Source organism: Trypanosoma cruzi, genomic scaffold, assembly GCF_000209065.1.
Source record: "Trypanosoma cruzi strain CL Brener 1047053516697 genomic scaffold, whole genome shotgun sequence".
Classification (NCBI taxonomy): domain Eukaryota; phylum Euglenozoa; class Kinetoplastea; order Trypanosomatida; family Trypanosomatidae; genus Trypanosoma; species Trypanosoma cruzi.
The window spans coordinates 111,731-128,459 of record NW_001849550.1 but is presented as its reverse complement, the minus strand read 5'-3'; the positions used below and the strand labels follow the sequence as shown (position 1 = coordinate 128,459).

The 16,729-nt window shown below is 47.3% G+C and overlaps 7 protein-coding genes and 1 pseudogene across 7 annotated transcripts, besides 15 other annotated features; all 8 read right to left on the bottom strand.

Annotated features, from left to right (window-relative positions):
- Positions 1–16,729: part of a sequence feature (heterozygous, non-Esmeraldo-like haplotype) that runs on past both edges of the window.
- Tc00.1047053508153.570 (protein kinase, putative) lies at positions 20–1,300 on the bottom strand (the record flags this gene model as incomplete). Its single annotated transcript, XM_816993.1, has 1 exon — positions 20–1,300. One exon carries the CDS (start codon positions 1,298–1,300, stop codon positions 20–22), a length of 1,281 nt encoding a protein of 426 aa, XP_822086.1.
- Positions 1,515–2,390, bottom strand: Tc00.1047053508153.560 (hypothetical protein, conserved; the record flags this gene model as incomplete). The annotated part of the gene is made up of 1 exon (XM_816992.1): positions 1,515–2,390. The coding sequence occupies one exon, from the start codon at positions 2,388–2,390 to the stop codon at positions 1,515–1,517; it is 876 nt and encodes a 291-aa protein (XP_822085.1).
- Positions 2,396–2,416: a sequence feature (AT_rich).
- On the bottom strand, positions 2,505–5,522 carry Tc00.1047053508153.550 (hypothetical protein, conserved; the record flags this gene model as incomplete). Its single annotated transcript, XM_816990.1, has 1 exon — positions 2,505–5,522. One exon carries the CDS (start codon positions 5,520–5,522, stop codon positions 2,505–2,507), a length of 3,018 nt encoding a protein of 1,005 aa, XP_822083.1.
- Positions 5,602–5,762: a sequence feature (T-rich).
- Positions 5,996–6,021: a sequence feature (AT_rich).
- Positions 6,218–6,269: a microsatellite.
- Positions 6,355–6,393: a sequence feature (AT_rich).
- Positions 6,468–6,525: a sequence feature (A-rich).
- Positions 6,614–7,642, bottom strand: Tc00.1047053508153.540 (hypothetical protein, conserved; the record flags this gene model as incomplete). Its single annotated transcript, XM_816988.1, has 1 exon — positions 6,614–7,642. One exon carries the CDS (start codon positions 7,640–7,642, stop codon positions 6,614–6,616), a length of 1,029 nt encoding a protein of 342 aa, XP_822081.1.
- Positions 7,029–7,060: a microsatellite.
- Positions 7,672–7,705: a microsatellite.
- Positions 7,783–7,881: a sequence feature (T-rich).
- Positions 7,931–7,991: a sequence feature (T-rich).
- Positions 8,043–8,083: a microsatellite.
- Tc00.1047053508153.520 lies at positions 8,128–10,902 on the bottom strand (annotated as a pseudogene).
- Tc00.1047053508153.510 (serine/threonine-protein kinase NEK1, putative) lies at positions 11,230–12,729 on the bottom strand (the record flags this gene model as incomplete). Its single annotated transcript, XM_816985.1, has 1 exon — positions 11,230–12,729. One exon carries the CDS (start codon positions 12,727–12,729, stop codon positions 11,230–11,232), a length of 1,500 nt encoding a protein of 499 aa, XP_822078.1.
- Positions 12,754–12,781: a microsatellite.
- Positions 13,000–13,029: a microsatellite.
- Positions 13,052–15,907, bottom strand: Tc00.1047053508153.500 (helicase, putative; the record flags this gene model as incomplete). The annotated part of the gene is made up of 1 exon (XM_816976.1): positions 13,052–15,907. One exon carries the CDS (start codon positions 15,905–15,907, stop codon positions 13,052–13,054), a length of 2,856 nt encoding a protein of 951 aa, XP_822069.1.
- Positions 16,254–16,280: a microsatellite.
- Positions 16,312–16,686, bottom strand: Tc00.1047053508153.490 (peptidyl-prolyl cis-trans isomerase NIMA-interacting 4, putative; the record flags this gene model as incomplete). The annotated part of the gene is made up of 1 exon (XM_816975.1): positions 16,312–16,686. One exon carries the CDS (start codon positions 16,684–16,686, stop codon positions 16,312–16,314), a length of 375 nt encoding a protein of 124 aa, XP_822068.1.

The following is a 16,729-nucleotide window of genomic DNA, read 5'->3' as shown; positions in this document are numbered from 1 at the left end:
GCAAAAAGACCAACACCAACTAAGCGCCACCCTCCTCTTTTTCGGTGGTATTTGCTTCAGTAACTTTTTTTTCTAGTTCCGCAACCGACGCGCGCAGACCCTCAATTGCCGCCATGCGCCGTGCAAACCCCTTTGTGGATTTTAATGCGGGATCAACAGTCAACAGCGCCACCATAAATGCATCCGGGCGTTCCTGTGGGTCAAGTCGCGTCATCCACTGCACCAAATTTTGCAGTTCAGCACTATAAATATGAAAATTCCCGGTGTAACAGCCATTGCGAACAAGCGATGGGTCGCCGCCCATGAGCTCCACGCAGCTGGCACCCAACGCATAGACATCTGCCTCTCCCTTTTGCTGAGAAAACTCGGAGATGGCAAAAGCCTCTGGAGAAAGATAACGACGGTCGCCATCATCGTCATTTGTGCCACGAAACTCTTCACCCGTGTTTGGGCGATCTCTAAAGAGAGGACGTGCAAGGCCAAAGTCCGCTAGCTTGAAGGTATACGTGCCATCCTCCATTTTCCGAGCCAAAATATTCTCCGGCTTTACGTCTCGATGTGTAATATGATGACATAAAAGCCAGTGCAATGCAGACGCTATTTGGTGTATAACGGAACGCAATAGTGCCTCTGAAAAAGGCCTATCGAAATCAGCAACTGAACCGTCCGAGAGCCACTCTGTACGTACAAAAACAGCCCTGTCTTCTACCCATCCATCAAAATAACGCAGTACATTTGGATGGCTACATGCACTTAAGGTATACACCTCCTGTAGACGCTGTTGAAGATCCCCCTCACCAGATATCACCCGTTTCGTCTGCTTGACCGCATAGCACTGGCGGTCAAGGTCCAATACGCCCTTTTTCACCACACCAAATGACCCCGACGCGGTATCCTCCACGAAACTCATTTCATTATTTAGTCGACTCATAATGTGCATCGCACCTAAACTGGTGTTTAACGAGTACGTCTGCATGCCAACGCTATCGGAAAAACAGCCAGCATGGCTGTCTTCTCTATCAGCGGCATCCATCGCAGGATGACCCATTGCCCTCAATTTATCCTTCATTTCAAACAGACAAGAAGAGACAGAGATGACAACATATATACAAAAATAGAGAAAAAAAAAAAATTTGAGCCAATACATAATGGCTGTGAACACGTGGAAAAGGTACTGAAAGGTAACCGTATGAAGGCCACACTTCAAATGGTACATCAACATTCCAGCATCAACACTTTCTGTGGGTGTGAAATCAAAGGACACAACACAAAGAGAAAATTTTGCCCTCGCCCCACTCATCCCTTCCTTGAACGCACAAACCCACCACAAACAGAAACACAACACAATCGGTGTAACTTACCAACAAAATAGGATGAAGCAAAAAAAAAAAAAACTCTTCTCCTCCCTTTTTTTTTTCCTTGTTGCCGGGAAAACGTTATTTACATGCATCGTGTGCGAAGACATACACACACAGGCAGAACTAAGTCAAACGATCTCTTCCGCAGAAAACAGACTAGGCCACGACGGGCGCAACGTCCACGTCAAGTTTACCGTTAATTTGGTTGGAACCCAACTTGGCAGCACAGCCAGTCAGCACATGCATTGAGCCCTCAAAATTGTTCTCTGTCCAAATTCCCTTACCGCCCTGAGAGACAAAGGCGCAGTGCATTCCGCACTCCCGAACTTGATTCCCCTGAACCACCGGATCACTTCCCTCCGTCACGTAAATGCCAAACTTTCTAACATGCTCTATCGAGTTCTTCTCCATAGCCCCTGTTGATTGTCCGCGAAAGTAAATGCCAAAGAGGACATCACGAATGCGATTGTTGCCAGCGGTGACACAAGCGTTATGAGCATGAATCCCATTGACGCGGCACTCGTAAATGTCACAGTCCACCACCTCTCCGAATGACCCAGGGGTAAAGAAAATCCCGTCACCGCCAGACTCACAGTGATGAATACGAGAACGTCGAATGGTGAGTTTTGCGCCTTCCCCCACACGAACACCATCAGAGCCATGATGAATATCGCAGTCTTCAATAACTGCATGACCTTTGCGAACATCGATCTTGCCAGATATTTGCAGCCCTCTCATGGTGACATTGGCAACAATAACAACACCATTCGTGATCACAGCCTCACTTTCTGCCAAGGAATCATCTGGTACTGCCGTGATTGTGACCTCCGTTGCCACCTTCAATAATTCCTCGTACAGACCTGGCTTTAAAGCGATGGTTTCACCAGAGACGGCTGCATTCAGGGCATCAGCAACAGAGCTAAACGCCCCTTCACCTCCCGGGTTCACAATATGTGTCACGGCTTCCATAGACTCAGTGAAAAATTTTTTAACTCCTAACCCAACAAGAAAAAAAATAAAACAAAATTGCATGCGGGTTTAAAAAAAAAAAAAAAAAAGAAATCACACAAACCTTCAGCAGCAGCAGGAATACTCGCCGTGACGGTAGAAAAAAAGGGCTTGTGCATATCTGCAAAGGAAACTCGGTCAACACAAAATATGAGAAAGGCGATCTTCCTCTGGTGCGAGCTGAGCCATACACGAGGGAGGAATGCGAGCAGAAAAGTACATTCGTTCCTTCTCTAAACCCACGTGGTGAATAGACAAAACCAGCTCCGTGAGACATACGAATTCGTCTTTTTTGGCACCACTACAAGTACCGCTCTCCTGCAAAGAAATTCCCCAGCCCTCGCCAGCCAAGCTCTCTGTCAAACGGTAAAATGATCCCGCGAGAAGTCCATCCAGGTCAGAGCAACACTTGGCTTTGACCACAACGCCGCCGTCCGAAAACGGTCCCGATATCACATCCATCGTGTACGCCTTGTAAAATTCGGTAGATAAAAGGGGTAAAGACATGGTGCTCACAGGAAAAACCCGAGCCAACACCTTCATTTCAAGATGCACAGCTTTCGTAGGAATTGTTGACGCCAAGAGGAGAATCAGACCACATGAGGACGGGCTCAGGTGATATGCGGAGTAATGCATCACTCCCGCCTGAATTCGCTGAGCCACCAACCGGGCGTAGCTATGTGGCTCTACTCCAGGCGGCTTATACGCCACAATCACATCCCCCATCACGGAAATGAGTGTATCACTTGTGTTCAGGGTCGAATGAGGTGGAATGACACGCAGCGTGAAAGTGCCTTCTCGATTACTGCAGTATTTCTTAGCAATACATGAAGCATGAATCTTGTAGTGCCCTTGGACAAAGGATTTCATATTCCCCATGTATCTGCGTTTGAACACCTCTAAAGTGTTATTGTTCCACCCAACAGTGACCCATATTGACCCCACAGAAGGTGCAGGAGACATTAGCAATCGGTGAATAACATATTCATCTGTAAAGATCAGTTTCTTTGAGGGAAAAGAACCCTCCATCAAAAAGCATACCAACGCATCATACTCTGCCACCAAAGTGTTCTCCTTTTGACTCTGAAAGGCGTCACGCAACTCCTTTAAATATCCATGCCCCTCGGCAATTAAAATGTTTAGCCTTAACAAAGCCTTATGACTCCAAACTACTTGCGGAAGATATTTAAAAAATTCACAAGACAAATCACCAACTGGAGCGCGTTGCGCTGAACGAAGAAGCAAGACCCATGCATCCAACTCCACCTCCTTACAACCCTTAATCAATCTCAGTGCATGTCGCCAGCGACCACCCTCGGCATAGCCTTGGAGCATGTACCGCCAAGAATGAAAACTTTGGTGTTGCAAAGCACTGACACAATCTGGATCTCGAGCACACAGTAGCGTTTTCAAAAACTTTTCAGGGACGTTACCAAAGCTCTGAGCTGTAGCTAAAGCCTCCTCCCAAGGTGTTGACACAGGCATGCCACAGACAACAGAACAAAGCACTCCATGTGCCGCTTCCGGCATTACTGGGGCAAGCGATGTGTAGAAGGCAAGTGCTTCTTTCCAGCGTTTGGCATCTCGCAAGGCATACAAAGTCTGTAAGCAGGCATCACCAAGAAACAAATCATCAGCTCGTGTTCGTGGAGGATTACACGATACAATCATATCAAGTACATCACATGAGCGCCACCATTGTGCAGAGCGACGTGTAGCCTGTCCCAATGCTGAAGCTGTCATAAGAGAGGACCCTTCACCTTCGCTATGGCTTTCCTTTAGAAGTTGAAAGAAAACTGAGGTCATACCGGCATCACTCAATAAACGCAGCGCCGTGGGCAATGACTCACGCCAATTGATATCGCCTTGCGAAATAGAGTCCTTCATCGATTGCAATGCAGTTCGCCATACAAGTTTTGCATCCCCAGAAAAAATATCTCCATGTGTCTCCTGAAAAGCCAACGCCTCCGCGGCACTGTGGTGAAAAAGGACATGTCGAACCGCAAAATAGGCATCTGGTCCTTCCATGCGACTAAGCACCTCAAGAACGGCACTGCGACAGCGAGGGGTGGAACCAACTTTTTTAAGTGAATCAAAACTCAGGGCGGTTCCACAGAATCCAACCACCTCCAACAGACCACGTGTCGTCACACCTGACATCCGAGAGATCATATCCCCAAGCCGTGTCGAAAGTTGAAATAATCGAAATCCATTTTGGGATAATTCAAGTTGTTTGCAGTCCGTAAAGAGGCTCAACAGGTTTTCCTTCTCTCCCTTAGCCGCATACTGCATCCCAGCATGAAAAAGCATAGCAGGAGGCAGGATCTTCCCTACACTATCCAAATTCACAGATTCCGTAGAAAATACATAAGAACAAAGTTTTTTTGGCGTTAAAGGAAGAAATGTGGAGGCAACAAAACGCTTCTCCTTCGGATCCTCCGTGTGATGAAAGTACCAATCCAGTGCGCAAAGGAATACTTTATACTCCCGTGCAACGTCGGTCGCCTTTCCATCCCGCATCGTACGCCCTGCAAATTCGGCGAGCTCTCTCATCCTTCCCATCATTAACCGCGGGACGCATCTTCTCCCTCTAAAAGATAAGGCAAGCACATAAATGCTCATCAGCCTCAAAGCATGTGGGATATCATCCGTATTAATGGAACGTGCAGATGCCTCCAACCAGCGTGCTTCCACCTGCTGTATCACGGCATCGTATTTACCGTTGTAATAGAGCACAGCTGTTAAGAGCGCAGCGCCATGGTGATCCGTTTGGTCCGCATGGTTCCAAACACAAAGCGCAGACTCCCATCTCTGCCGACTGCATCGTGACCGCCTATAATGTGGCAATGATGTCGATGCTACCAGAGCCTCCAAGGCCTTCCCCACCACGGAACGATGGACCTTCTCGTTGGGCCTTGCATACAGTTGGGCGGAGAATTCATTAAGGGCATGGATCCATTTTGCTGATGTATCCTCCGGCAAGGCGTCGCCAACAGCCAACGAAAAAAGAGAGGTCCCAAAACTTTGTGAATTGTCCACATCGTCACCGTCAGGGTTTCTCCCGTAGAGTTCAAAGAAGGCCTGCCCGTCCATGGCACCTCGACGCTGCACCCACCAGCAGCCAAGCAGGGGGCGGATCTTGACAAGCCTTCTCATTTCATCCCTTCTTGACAGAAGAAAAAAAAAAAAAAAGGTGAGAGGGAGAGGGAGAGAAGCAAAGCGTAGACAGAAGCATAAAAAAAAAAAAAGAAGAAAAGAAAAGAAAGAAAAAAGGAAACACACAGAGGAAAAAAAAAAAAAAAAGCAGGAGCAAACAAATAAGCCAAAAGGAAAAAATAATAATAACTAAGAAAAAACACAAATAAATAAATAAATAATAAACAAAAAAAAAACAAACGACAACAACAACAACAGTAAACACAAGAATATGGCGCGGCAATAAAAAGCCGCGTCGCAATACGTATCCAACGAAATTACCGTTATTTCCTGACACACGCACCCATTACAGTGGCTACAGCATATTAACTCGGCCTGAAGACGCAGGAGTCTACATTTTACAAAAAAACCTGCACGGGCTGCATGCTACTACAGTACAAAAATAAGGTAAAAACAAACGCACCCCACTCAGCAAAAAAAAAAAAAAAAAAATTTTTTACGAAATAAAGAAAAAGAGAAAAAGGCACGCAAAGGTACCTTTTTTTTGTTGTTGTTTTTGTTACCTTCTCGCCGCCGCAAGATTAACAGGAACCATGTAGAGAAAAAGAAAAAAAAAAAGGGGGTCACTAATAATAACAATAATTTTCTCGGCGAGAAACAAAGGGAGGAGTTTTGCATCAGGGAAAACATTCCTTTTTTGTTTTGTTTTGTTTTGTTTTGTTTTTTGTTTTTTGTTTTCATTTGTTTGGAATTTGGCCTTCTCTTTCCGTTTTCTGCCCAATTGTTTCGTTTTCCGTCTCTCGCTGCTTCTTGTTATTCTTCCTCTTCTTCCTTTTAATTCTTTTTTTTTCTTAATTATTTATTTATTATTCATTATCATGATGATTATTCTTTGTTGTTGTTTTTTGTATTGCCTTGTCTTTCTTTCCTTCTTCCCACCTCCCCTTTTTTTTTTTGTCTTTTCTTTTCTTGTCGTCTCTTTTTTTTTTTTTTTTTCTTTTCTGATTGAAATGAATTACGCCACATCGCCAAAAATGTGCCCAAGAGAAGTCCCTTCATCCCCCTTTCCACCCTCAAAGAAGTCATTCGTTTCATCCCGCATTGTCCTTCTCATCGGCCGTAGCAGCAGGCGTCACGTTTTCCGAGGTCTCCATCGATTTCTCTGTGGCAAGAGTAGAGCCAGTATCCTCGTGCTTCCTGCGCATATGAGAACGGAATGCGCTCTCAGAAGCAAAGTTCGACTGGCCACAAACAGGGCACGTTGGAACCCTGGGAGTCCTCCCCTTTCCCTCTCTCTTTCCTGCAAGTTCACTCCTATCCGCAGGATGTGAGCTCCTTTGCCATAAGACGTTATTGTAGGGAGGCAGATCAAAGAAATTATCCTTTGCCTGTGTGGTCACATAGTGGCTCGTTGGCCGTACGCCGTAATAGTAAAATGGCGTTCCCTGTGCTAGTTGGCTTCCTGGTAATAAGCAAACAAATCCGCCTTGATTATCAACAACTTCCTGTTGTTGCTGTTGTTGTTGTTGTTGTTGTTGAAATGCAGTTGCAGGCACACCTATCGTATGAAGCGCCGAGGGTTGAAAGTACTGCTGTTGTTGAGGAATCTGAGGCATTTGGGTCATCATTTGACCTTCTACCGGGAGTTGTACAAACTGAGGATGATAGTAGGGGTTCTGTGGGGTTGAATAAATTTGCTGTGGAGAGGGATTATGTTGATACGCCGTATGTTGGAAGTATGGCATCTGCATGTACACCATTTGCCCACCCGATTGAGCAAAAACCATTGGCTGAGTCTGAACCTGACCGCGAGCTGGAGCAGAGGGGGGCATGCTAATCGCCTGATATGATGGCGTGTTGATGTAATACGTGCCCCCGGTGGGTCCCATTGGCATCGTCGGTATTTGTTGCTGTTGTACTGAAATGCCGGTAGAAGTCATGGAGGAGCCCTCCCGTACTCCTTCTACATTTCCAGAGACGCTACCTTCAGCATGTGGCAAAGGCCCATCGTTGAGTACTGTTGGTGACATGGACGGGGCGCCAGAAGGAGCTGTCTCGTTCTCTCCTCGAATGCTTTCCCAATCAATACTTTTAAGGATTTGGGCAAGATCATTCTGCATCTTCTTTGTAGCTATTGCTGCGTCAAGTTAAAGGAAGAACAAAAAAAAAAAAAAAAAAAAAAACAGAGAGACAATCAAAAGAAATACAATGAATCAACAGTGGCAACTACAACAACAAACATGCACAATCCAACGAGAGCAAAAAAAAAAAAAGAACAAAAAAAGTCAAAGAAACAAATAAAAAAAAAAAAAAGAAAACAGGGAACCACACAAGAAAAAAGAAAACAAAAAAAAAAAAACGGTTTTCAATCAGTGCGCAGCATATACACGCGTAAAGTCAAAGACTACAAAAAGGGGAAAAAAAGAAAAAAGAAAAAGAAGCTACAAGGAAGAAGGAAAAAAGAGAAAAACCAACAACAATGGCAGCCGATATAACGTATATAATTAAAAGCAGCAAAACAGAAAGAAAAAAAAAAGAATGAAAGAAAGAAGAGAAAGAAAACACTACAAAAACAACATCCAAAACTCGCAGCCATAAACTTTTTCAGCACTGCGTCAACAGAGTGATAGCTGACATCAACTGAAAGGTGGCATTCTCCAATCGGTCCAGATGTGTTGCCGTAGGATGCGGTCCTCTTCCCTCCTCCAAATGCCTACGTCGTTGACGTGACAACTCCACTGCCTCAGAAATAGCCGCCTCACGTTCCGCTAGGGTCGCAGACAAAGCTTTCCACCCTAGATTCGTGTTGCGTCTTGCCGCATACCCCATGCGCATAGCACGCACAATCAAAAGTAGTTCATCCAATTCTCTGTATTTCCTTGCAAGACGTTCTTCCGCCTCCCATTGAGTTGAAAAACGATGCGTAACATCCATGGAGGCGCTTTCCTCAGAAATAAGTTCTGTTTCTCGGGAAAAGCAGGGAGTCTTAAATTCTTCCATGGGTTGTAAGCGCTTCCTCTCCTCGTGTAGCCCCTCTGCAATTTCTGCGAGTTTTTCGGAAAAGACGGCCAACCTTTTCTCACGATTCTCCAGTAATCTCGCAGTCGCCATGAGCGCCGCTTCTCGTTCGCCCAATTTTCGCTCATAAGCTTTCGTCGTTTCAGCCTTGCTTCCCCGTCGACCTCGCGGTCCGCTATCGCCCGTGTCCGACTCAACGGTCTTGCTGCTCACCAGGTGGTCCATGGACACATCTTGCAAGTCCCTCACATCCTTCCCATTCCGAAACCCACCTCCGGCATCCGCCCAGTCGGCATTCATATTTCCCTCCCCTCTACACACCAACTGGGATTGCTTATTTAACGCCCCCTCTCTCGTCATTGGCGCGGCAGAACTTTTATTCTCATTTTCACTGGCTGTTCTCAGCTCCTGCAACTGGCGATGAAACTCCTCTTCCCGCCTGCGAAAGTACGCAAGTTCTGCCTCAAGACTCCTTATCCTTTCCTCACGGCTCCGGTAATCAACTGGCGGGGGAAACGGTGTCGTCACGCCTGCCTTTGCGGCATATAATTCCCGCAATTTGCGGAGGTTGTGCAGGGGTTCCTCGATACTCGGAAACAGTTGATGCAGCAGATCGAAGGTGGGTATAACGAAAAAGTCAAGAAAAGGAATCTGCGACTTTTCCACAGAAGACGGTGTATCAAAACCGGGAGTTACCGGCAGGCCGCGACGGCGTTCATCTTCAGCCTGATCAGCAAACTCCTGCAGAATCACCAACCACTTTCTCGCAATAGCCACGCCACGAGAACTTGCACCAATGTCAGCGGCATGTAGAAGAAGTGAAAGGGCCTCCAAACGATCCTCTTTACATGTGCAATCAAAACCACCAGCACTCAACTTTGCCCCATGCTTCGCAATAGTCTCAGAATGCAAAGACATATCGGTGTGCCCAATGAGATGCGACACGATATTCTTGAATTCCCAGAAACGATGCGTTGTCCATTGAACTGGTAAAGTCAAATTCGGTTACATTCAATAATTCAAACGCTGTCACCGTGTGAAGCTGTTCCAAAGTCCCTTTACCACTGAACTTGAAACTCACAGGATCTTGCACAGCAGCCAAAAAGGCATTTGTGCGTCCCGGATGACAAACGTCGTGTGTCAATGCAGCAAATGCGGCAGCCTTACATTCCAGTGGTGTCAAATGCTCCATCAATGGCTTTGCAGCCGACACAAGAGAAAACGTGCCTTGAAGAACATCCGCCGCATGTATCGCATTATGATAAGGATTTGGTCTGTAGTTGTTTTCCACCGCGGCAACCAAAAAAGCCCATTTTTGTGCCTCTTCCTGAGAAGCAAAAAAATTCCACGCCAATGCAACGTGCATCGCGACGCTTTGCAGCACCGATGGGACACGAGAGGCCACCTCGAAGGTATCAAACCCCCAGTCTCGCAGATCGACGTCCGTGCCAATTGCGGCACACGACTTCGGTGGAACAACTGCGAGTATTGTATCCTGTACAATAGATGGAGGAAGGCGACGTGTTGATATCATGTCCCTACGACCATTAACCCCTGGAAGCATTTCCACTTCTTCTCGAGACTGTAGAGGTCGGACAACTTCTTCCTTATAATTACATAGGCCTTGTTTCAGATTTCTCACCATCGTTTCGCTCGATTTTGCCCGATCCAGTGCATTCTTCAGTTCCCGTTTCACTGACTCAATGCGAAGATGAGCTACGGCCAGTTCCCCACGCAATTCCTTGACAATTTCATCAGAAACTTGTGGGAGACCACTTCTGCCTGCCATACTTCCTCCATCAGGCACGATGCGTGCAACGGCCCGATCCCGTTCCAAACGAAGCGCGTGGATCTCAGCCTCCTGTTCCCGGAGGCGGTTGAGCAGGACATCATTCTCCATTCGAAGCAATTCTGACTTCCTCAGCAGATCATCAACATACTCGTCGAGCACGGGCAAGGAATTGCTGTACCCGTTGGCTCTCGAAACATGCTGCACCCTTCCATCGTTTGGCGGGCTTACCCGAGAAGTTTCTCCACTTTCCACCCGCCCGTCAGCGAGGAGTCGCGTCTGAAGCGGAAATGCAGATGCCGCATTAAATTCCCGAAAAGATGATCCCTCATCCGGCTCCACGCGTCGCCGGCTCTGAAGCATTGAGAAGCAATCAATACATACTTTTGACGGAGCACTGCCGCCCACAATGGCACACTCGGCCTGAACGCAGTCGGAGCAACAAAGCTTCCCGCAGCATGGGCAGTTCGACTTGGCGGTGAAGAGGGAGAATCTCTTCCCGCACGTCGCACAGCTGACGCCCCTCTCAACCCACTGACTCCGTGGCACGGGAAGCCCAGCGTCCTCCGACATGAACGCCAAAGAAGGAAAATCCCAAACTTCTCTCTCGTTCAAAAGACAAGAAAAAAAGAGCAGTACAAACAAGCAAGCAAACAAAAGCAAAACAAAAAATTAAATATTCAAAAATAAACATTACCGTCATGGTGTCTTCAATAAGTGAAAACCCACACAGGCCACGCATGATCTTATCCTTCTCTCCCACCACCGCGTGGAAGGGAAAGATGAAGAAGAAGAAATTACAAAACAGTAACAAGTGCAAAACCAATCTGACCAATAAAAGCAAAACAAACCACACGCAACAGAAATATATGTTTATGCATATATTTATGCTATGTTCATTCAGCAAAGACCATAATTTGTGACTTTGTATTGGCAAAGTAGTAATGCGGCATCTTCGAGTTCTTCGAGTGCAATCTTCTTCCCATCAGCTGAGTGAGACTCAATTACGGTGGCAATGTCTTCCATAAATCTCGATCTTGAACGCATCGTTGGAGAACATTCTAAAGAACTATCGGAAGTGGCTTCAGTGACCCGCGCGGGTTGCAGGCGCTGTTGCAGCTCAATCACCACCGGAACCTCATCCGTAGGAGAGACATTTAACTCACCAAAAAGTTGAAGACGCTTATAAAGCATGTTTTGACGCAGTTCCACCATATTAATTTTGCTCTTTGCGTCTTTAATGCGTTTCATGGCCTTTACTCGCTCCTCATGGCTAAGTTCCTTTCCGGCCACCTTACCCACGTTCCTTCTATCCGTGACTACTTTATGAACTCCCTTGACTACGCCTATGGATTCCCTTTGTGTGACGGCTGAAGATCGAGACTTATTTTTACAGGGAAGCGGTTTTGGTTGGAGTGGCACTGGCCACTGGCCTTCTTGATCCTCTTCTTCTTTCCGCAGCAACCTGCTATCCGATGGGGATGAAGTTGTCTCCTTCTTCCTAAAAGCAAGCTCGGGCCCATAGTAATGCTGAATGAGCCGACCCCTTGAGGGCTTTTGCGACGGATGCGACGGATGACTTGCAGGCACGACAAGGTGGCTGTCAATCAATTCCTGTGCCGTCGGGCGGTCGCTAGGATTTTTACTGAGCATCCCACGCACTATTTCCTCAAAACGCGTGTCCAGTCCCGTGTTAAATGGGGCCACTTCCTTTGTGAGAATCTGCCGGATAAGACCAGGAAGATGTTCGGCTTCAAAGGGGCGCCGTAGGGTACACATCTCATAGAACACCACACCGAGACTCCACACATCGCTGCGCTGGTCGTAGGGCTCCTCCTCACACACCTCTGGAGAAAAGTAAAGAGGGGTACCAATCATGCTGCGGGCCGCCACGGAGGCGCTCGTAAGGACAGTGCACACACCAAAGTCTCCAAGCTTCACATGATTTTTTCCCGTGATAAAAATATTGCTTGTCTTGATGTCCCGATGAAGAATGGAGCGGGAATGCAAGTACGCAAGGGCGCAAAGCAGCTCAGCCATCCACTCGATGATGACATCCTCTGGAAATGGTTCCCCACCATCTGCCTGTCGTCGCTCAATAAGCTCCTCAAGCGTCGACTCACAGTGCTCCATGATAATATTGACAGAATTTGCGCCGCTAAAGCTTTCGCGGAACTTGACGATATTCGGGTGATCGACATCGTTCATCACAAGGATCTCCTTTTTTGCTCGTAGCCGCTCCTCAGCCCCTACAGACTCAAGAGAAATCTGCTTCAGCACGTAGTCCTTCTTTGTAAGAGCATCGGACACTCGAAACACGATTCCCGTGGAGCCCTCACCCAAGTATTCGCCAATAATGTAGCGTTCAAGATCCGGGACGCACGTGTCAAGCAGCTGCATCCTGATCAGTTTCCGCCCTCTCTGCACACACACACACACACACACACACACAAGTACGCGTCTGTTGAATAATGAAGCCCGGATGCCATTCAAACACAAATAAACAAAATAGAAAAATAAAAAATAAAAGAAATAGAGCACACGCATATCCCCCAGCTAAATAATAAATGATTTTTTTTTGAACGCACACACACACACACACACTATATATATATATAAACAAATTTTTCTGTTCTTGTTGTTGTTATTAAATTTCAATTATTTACTTCCTTTTTCTTTTTTTCTTTTTTTTTTTTTTTTGTTCGTCATTGACGGAACAAAATCATTCAGAGGTTCTGCGGCGCTTTCGAACCAAATGCATATAATACGGCCGAAACTCCTCCGGGATGTGTTGGCCAAACGCATTCAGCAACTCCGCGTCCCGCTCCCCTGCCGCCTCCTTGAAGAGCCCCGCGAGCCCATCCACCGCGCTGGAAAGTGCCCGTTTCATCTCATCGCTGGAGAGGGTAGAATCGTTGCGAGTGGAGGCAATTTGCCGCAAATAATCCCGGAATTTGTCATAACTCGCAGACTGCAGCTGACGCCTCAAAAACTGACAAAACTCCTTGGAAGTACTCCCCACCAGCACCGTGTCAGCAGGCGGCAAAACAGGCAGTACTTGTTTTCGAAACAGTTGCCGCGCGGCCGTTGGCGCAGTTGCTGAAATCTCTTGTCCGCCCACACCTCCGTCACTGATCGCCCCTCCACTCGCGACCTTCACACGGTAAGGCGCTGCAGGCAGTTCCCTCGCGTCTGCAATGCGACTTCGCATCTGTTCCTCCTTTTCAGCTCTGGCCTGACGCAGTTTCTCGGATGCAAAGCGTTTCGCCATTTCTGCAGACGCGGGAACGCGTTCCTCCGTCGGGAAACCCAGTCGAGCATCCGCCTCCACACCACACGCACTGTCAACGCAACCGAAGGAAGAGAAAAAGGGAGGCGCAACGTCTCCCGATCGACGCCGAAACGACGCAAAAAATTGTGCCACAGATGCGTAGGCCTCACGGAACTCACGATAAATGCTGCACCGATTCGCCACCCATTCAGAAAGTCCATCCAGTCGTTCCGCGAAACGCTCATCCGCAAGTAAAACCACGCCGTAATCATCCTTGTGGCGAATGACACGACCGACACACTGATTAACGGCGCGCATCGCCTCATTCATGTACCAGTCATCGCCAGTAAAAAGTTTTCCACGCACCTTTGGACGATGTGATGCCACCCGCGTCAGGTATTCTCGCTTCAGTCGCACAAAAAGATCCGTGTGGTTCGCAAATGGGATGCCAGCCACCACAACACAGCGACCATGATTGTCCGCAAAATCAATACCCTCGCTAATCTTTCCACGACAAACAGCTAACAAAATAGCGCCACGAGATGGTGCGGAGTCCACCTCGCGCTGAAAACGTGACACAATCGTCCGTAAATCCGAAGCTTCCACGGGTTCCACAAAGACCGGCTTCAGATCCTCTAGCATTCCCCATACCGTCAGAGATTCACCAGGACGACCGCTACCAGCACGCCACAAATCAATCGCCGCATTCAAGGCCACATAGCTTGGGAAAAACACAAGAACACCGCCGGGTGTGTTACGTGATATGTTTACTAGTGACATACCCAAGCCCACTCGATAGTCAACACTATTACGGTATGCATAAGCCCCATTCAGTTTTTCCCCACTAGGCCCCTTGCATAGCACGCATCCAAGCACCTGATTCTGTTGAATGACATGAGCTCCCTTCAGAGAAACACCAAACTCTATCCCAAGTTCAGCGGCAAAGTGTTCAAGGGGCGAGAGCGTCCCGCTGGTCAGGAGCAACGAATTAAGACCCGCCACAAGTGTTTTTACTGCGCACGATGTATCCAGGCACCAGTACCCAAGTGATCGCTGATTGGAGCCCCGGTTGGCACCTTTGGCCCCCCGCAAAATAAAGCGATAGGCCTCATCGTCATCGGACTCACATCTTTCATACACAAAGTTCAGGAATTGCTGAACTTTTGAAAGACCCAATGCCGCACTCTCACTTTGAGACAACACGGCAATTGCCTTTGTAATGACGTCATTTATACCGCCGCCGTTTTGATTATTACCGCCAAAAAACAAATCCCTCGTGATTAGTGCCTTCGACAAAAAGGGAATCATGTAGGAACCTTCTCGCACAATTTCAACACCGGGCAAAGATCCATTCACCTCATTGCTCGATATCTTTTTCTTCTCTTCATCATCTTGATTTTCTTCAGCAATGCAAGACTCCAATCGGCACAAGATAATTTTAAGAGAGGCAAATTCTTGTTCGTCCATCAAACCATCTTGGGAATTGTCGTCCGCAGCGGCAGTATCCATCAAGATTCTCTTCATTTCAATGGCTCTGGAACAGTCATGAATGGCATTCGTAAGTTCAAGAGGCTGAAGATTCATACAGGAAGATGCCCCCAAAACAGAGGGCAGATTGTGTGCCTCGTCCACTATTAAAATGGATCCTTTTAGATTAAACGGAAGCTGTTTGCGAATGGACAAGTCAAACACGTAGTTATACGGAAGAAAAACGATGTCCGCCTCCTTTGCCTCTTCTCTTTCCGAATAATATGGACAGTATCCACACTTTCGACCGTCTGACACCAAATCCTCCATGTCATGCACCCACTTTCCATCCTTCACAGCTGTGTTGTGGTCGTTTCGGGCCTGAAATCCCCGGTAGAAGCGGCAGTTTTTTTCTTCCCGAAGTGTGTTACACATACTTTGCTGGGCCTGAGCTGTCGGAAGACGAAGAACCTGGGAATTGACGCACATGTGCTCTCTGGAACCCAACAGAGACATTGAAAAAATATCACCGTAACGTGTTCGTTTGAGTTCCCGGATCACTTGGCTCAATTGAGCATGTGTACGGCTGCAGTATATTACCCGGGTCCTCCCAGCCCCTTCAATTTGATACCTCTGTTGCGTCATCCCATTTCTCTTCTCTAACCAGGCGAGGGCAGAACAGAGGAGGCAGAGTGTCTTACCAGTCCCTGTAGGAGACTCCAGTAAGGCATTGCAACGGCCCTTCAACGCGTCAATAACAGCACGCATGTATTCAACTTGTGCCGGATATGGGTTAAAGGGAAATGACACCCCGACATCACCGATGGGGATGGAAGACATTCTCTCAGATCCCCTGGCACTTTGCTCTATTGGTATCCAGCATGTCACGCAGGAAGAAATATTTCTATGTCTGTAATCCCCTTTAAATAATGCGGCTACCTGCAAAAACAGCGTTCAATACTAAATAAACAAAACAGAGGAAAAACGGAAAACAAAAGTCAAGGACAGAGTGTGTTTATTCGTTTACACATTCTCAGGCAGTGCACGACAAGTATGTGACAATCAACAGGCCAATGGACAAAAAAAAACACAAAGAAAAAAATTTATATATGGACAACACAAACAACTCTTGCGGCCATTGCTTCGGCTGCACTGCACACGTTCTGGGACCGCAATGTTTCCCACCAAAATAAAAACAAAAACAAAAACAGAAGTCCCCTCAAGCAATGGGCTAACACCTGCAGCTACTGTTTGTCCTCAACCAAAATGATGTGATAACCAAACGAGGTCTTTACTGGCTCCGGTGTCATCCCGCCCTTTGGCAACGCAAAGGCCGCTTCCTGAAAGGGACCAACCATTTCGCCACGTCGCTTCCACCCCAAGTCCCCGCCGCTGCGCGCCTTGTCCTCGCTATACTCCCGTGCAACGTCAGCAAAACTCGATCCCTCGTTAATCTTTTTCAACGCCTCCATGGCCCGTCCGTGCTTCTCACAGAGTATATGGCGCACCTTCACCTTTGTGTATCCCGACCCACCGGACGTGTCCTTTGCCGCCTTGCCGCCGCCACCGCCATCGTTCCCACCGTCTTTGTTGGTGGCCTTCTTCTTCTCCTTGCCCATCCTTCCTTTTTTTCTCTTGCTCAAGAAAAAAAAAACTGACAAA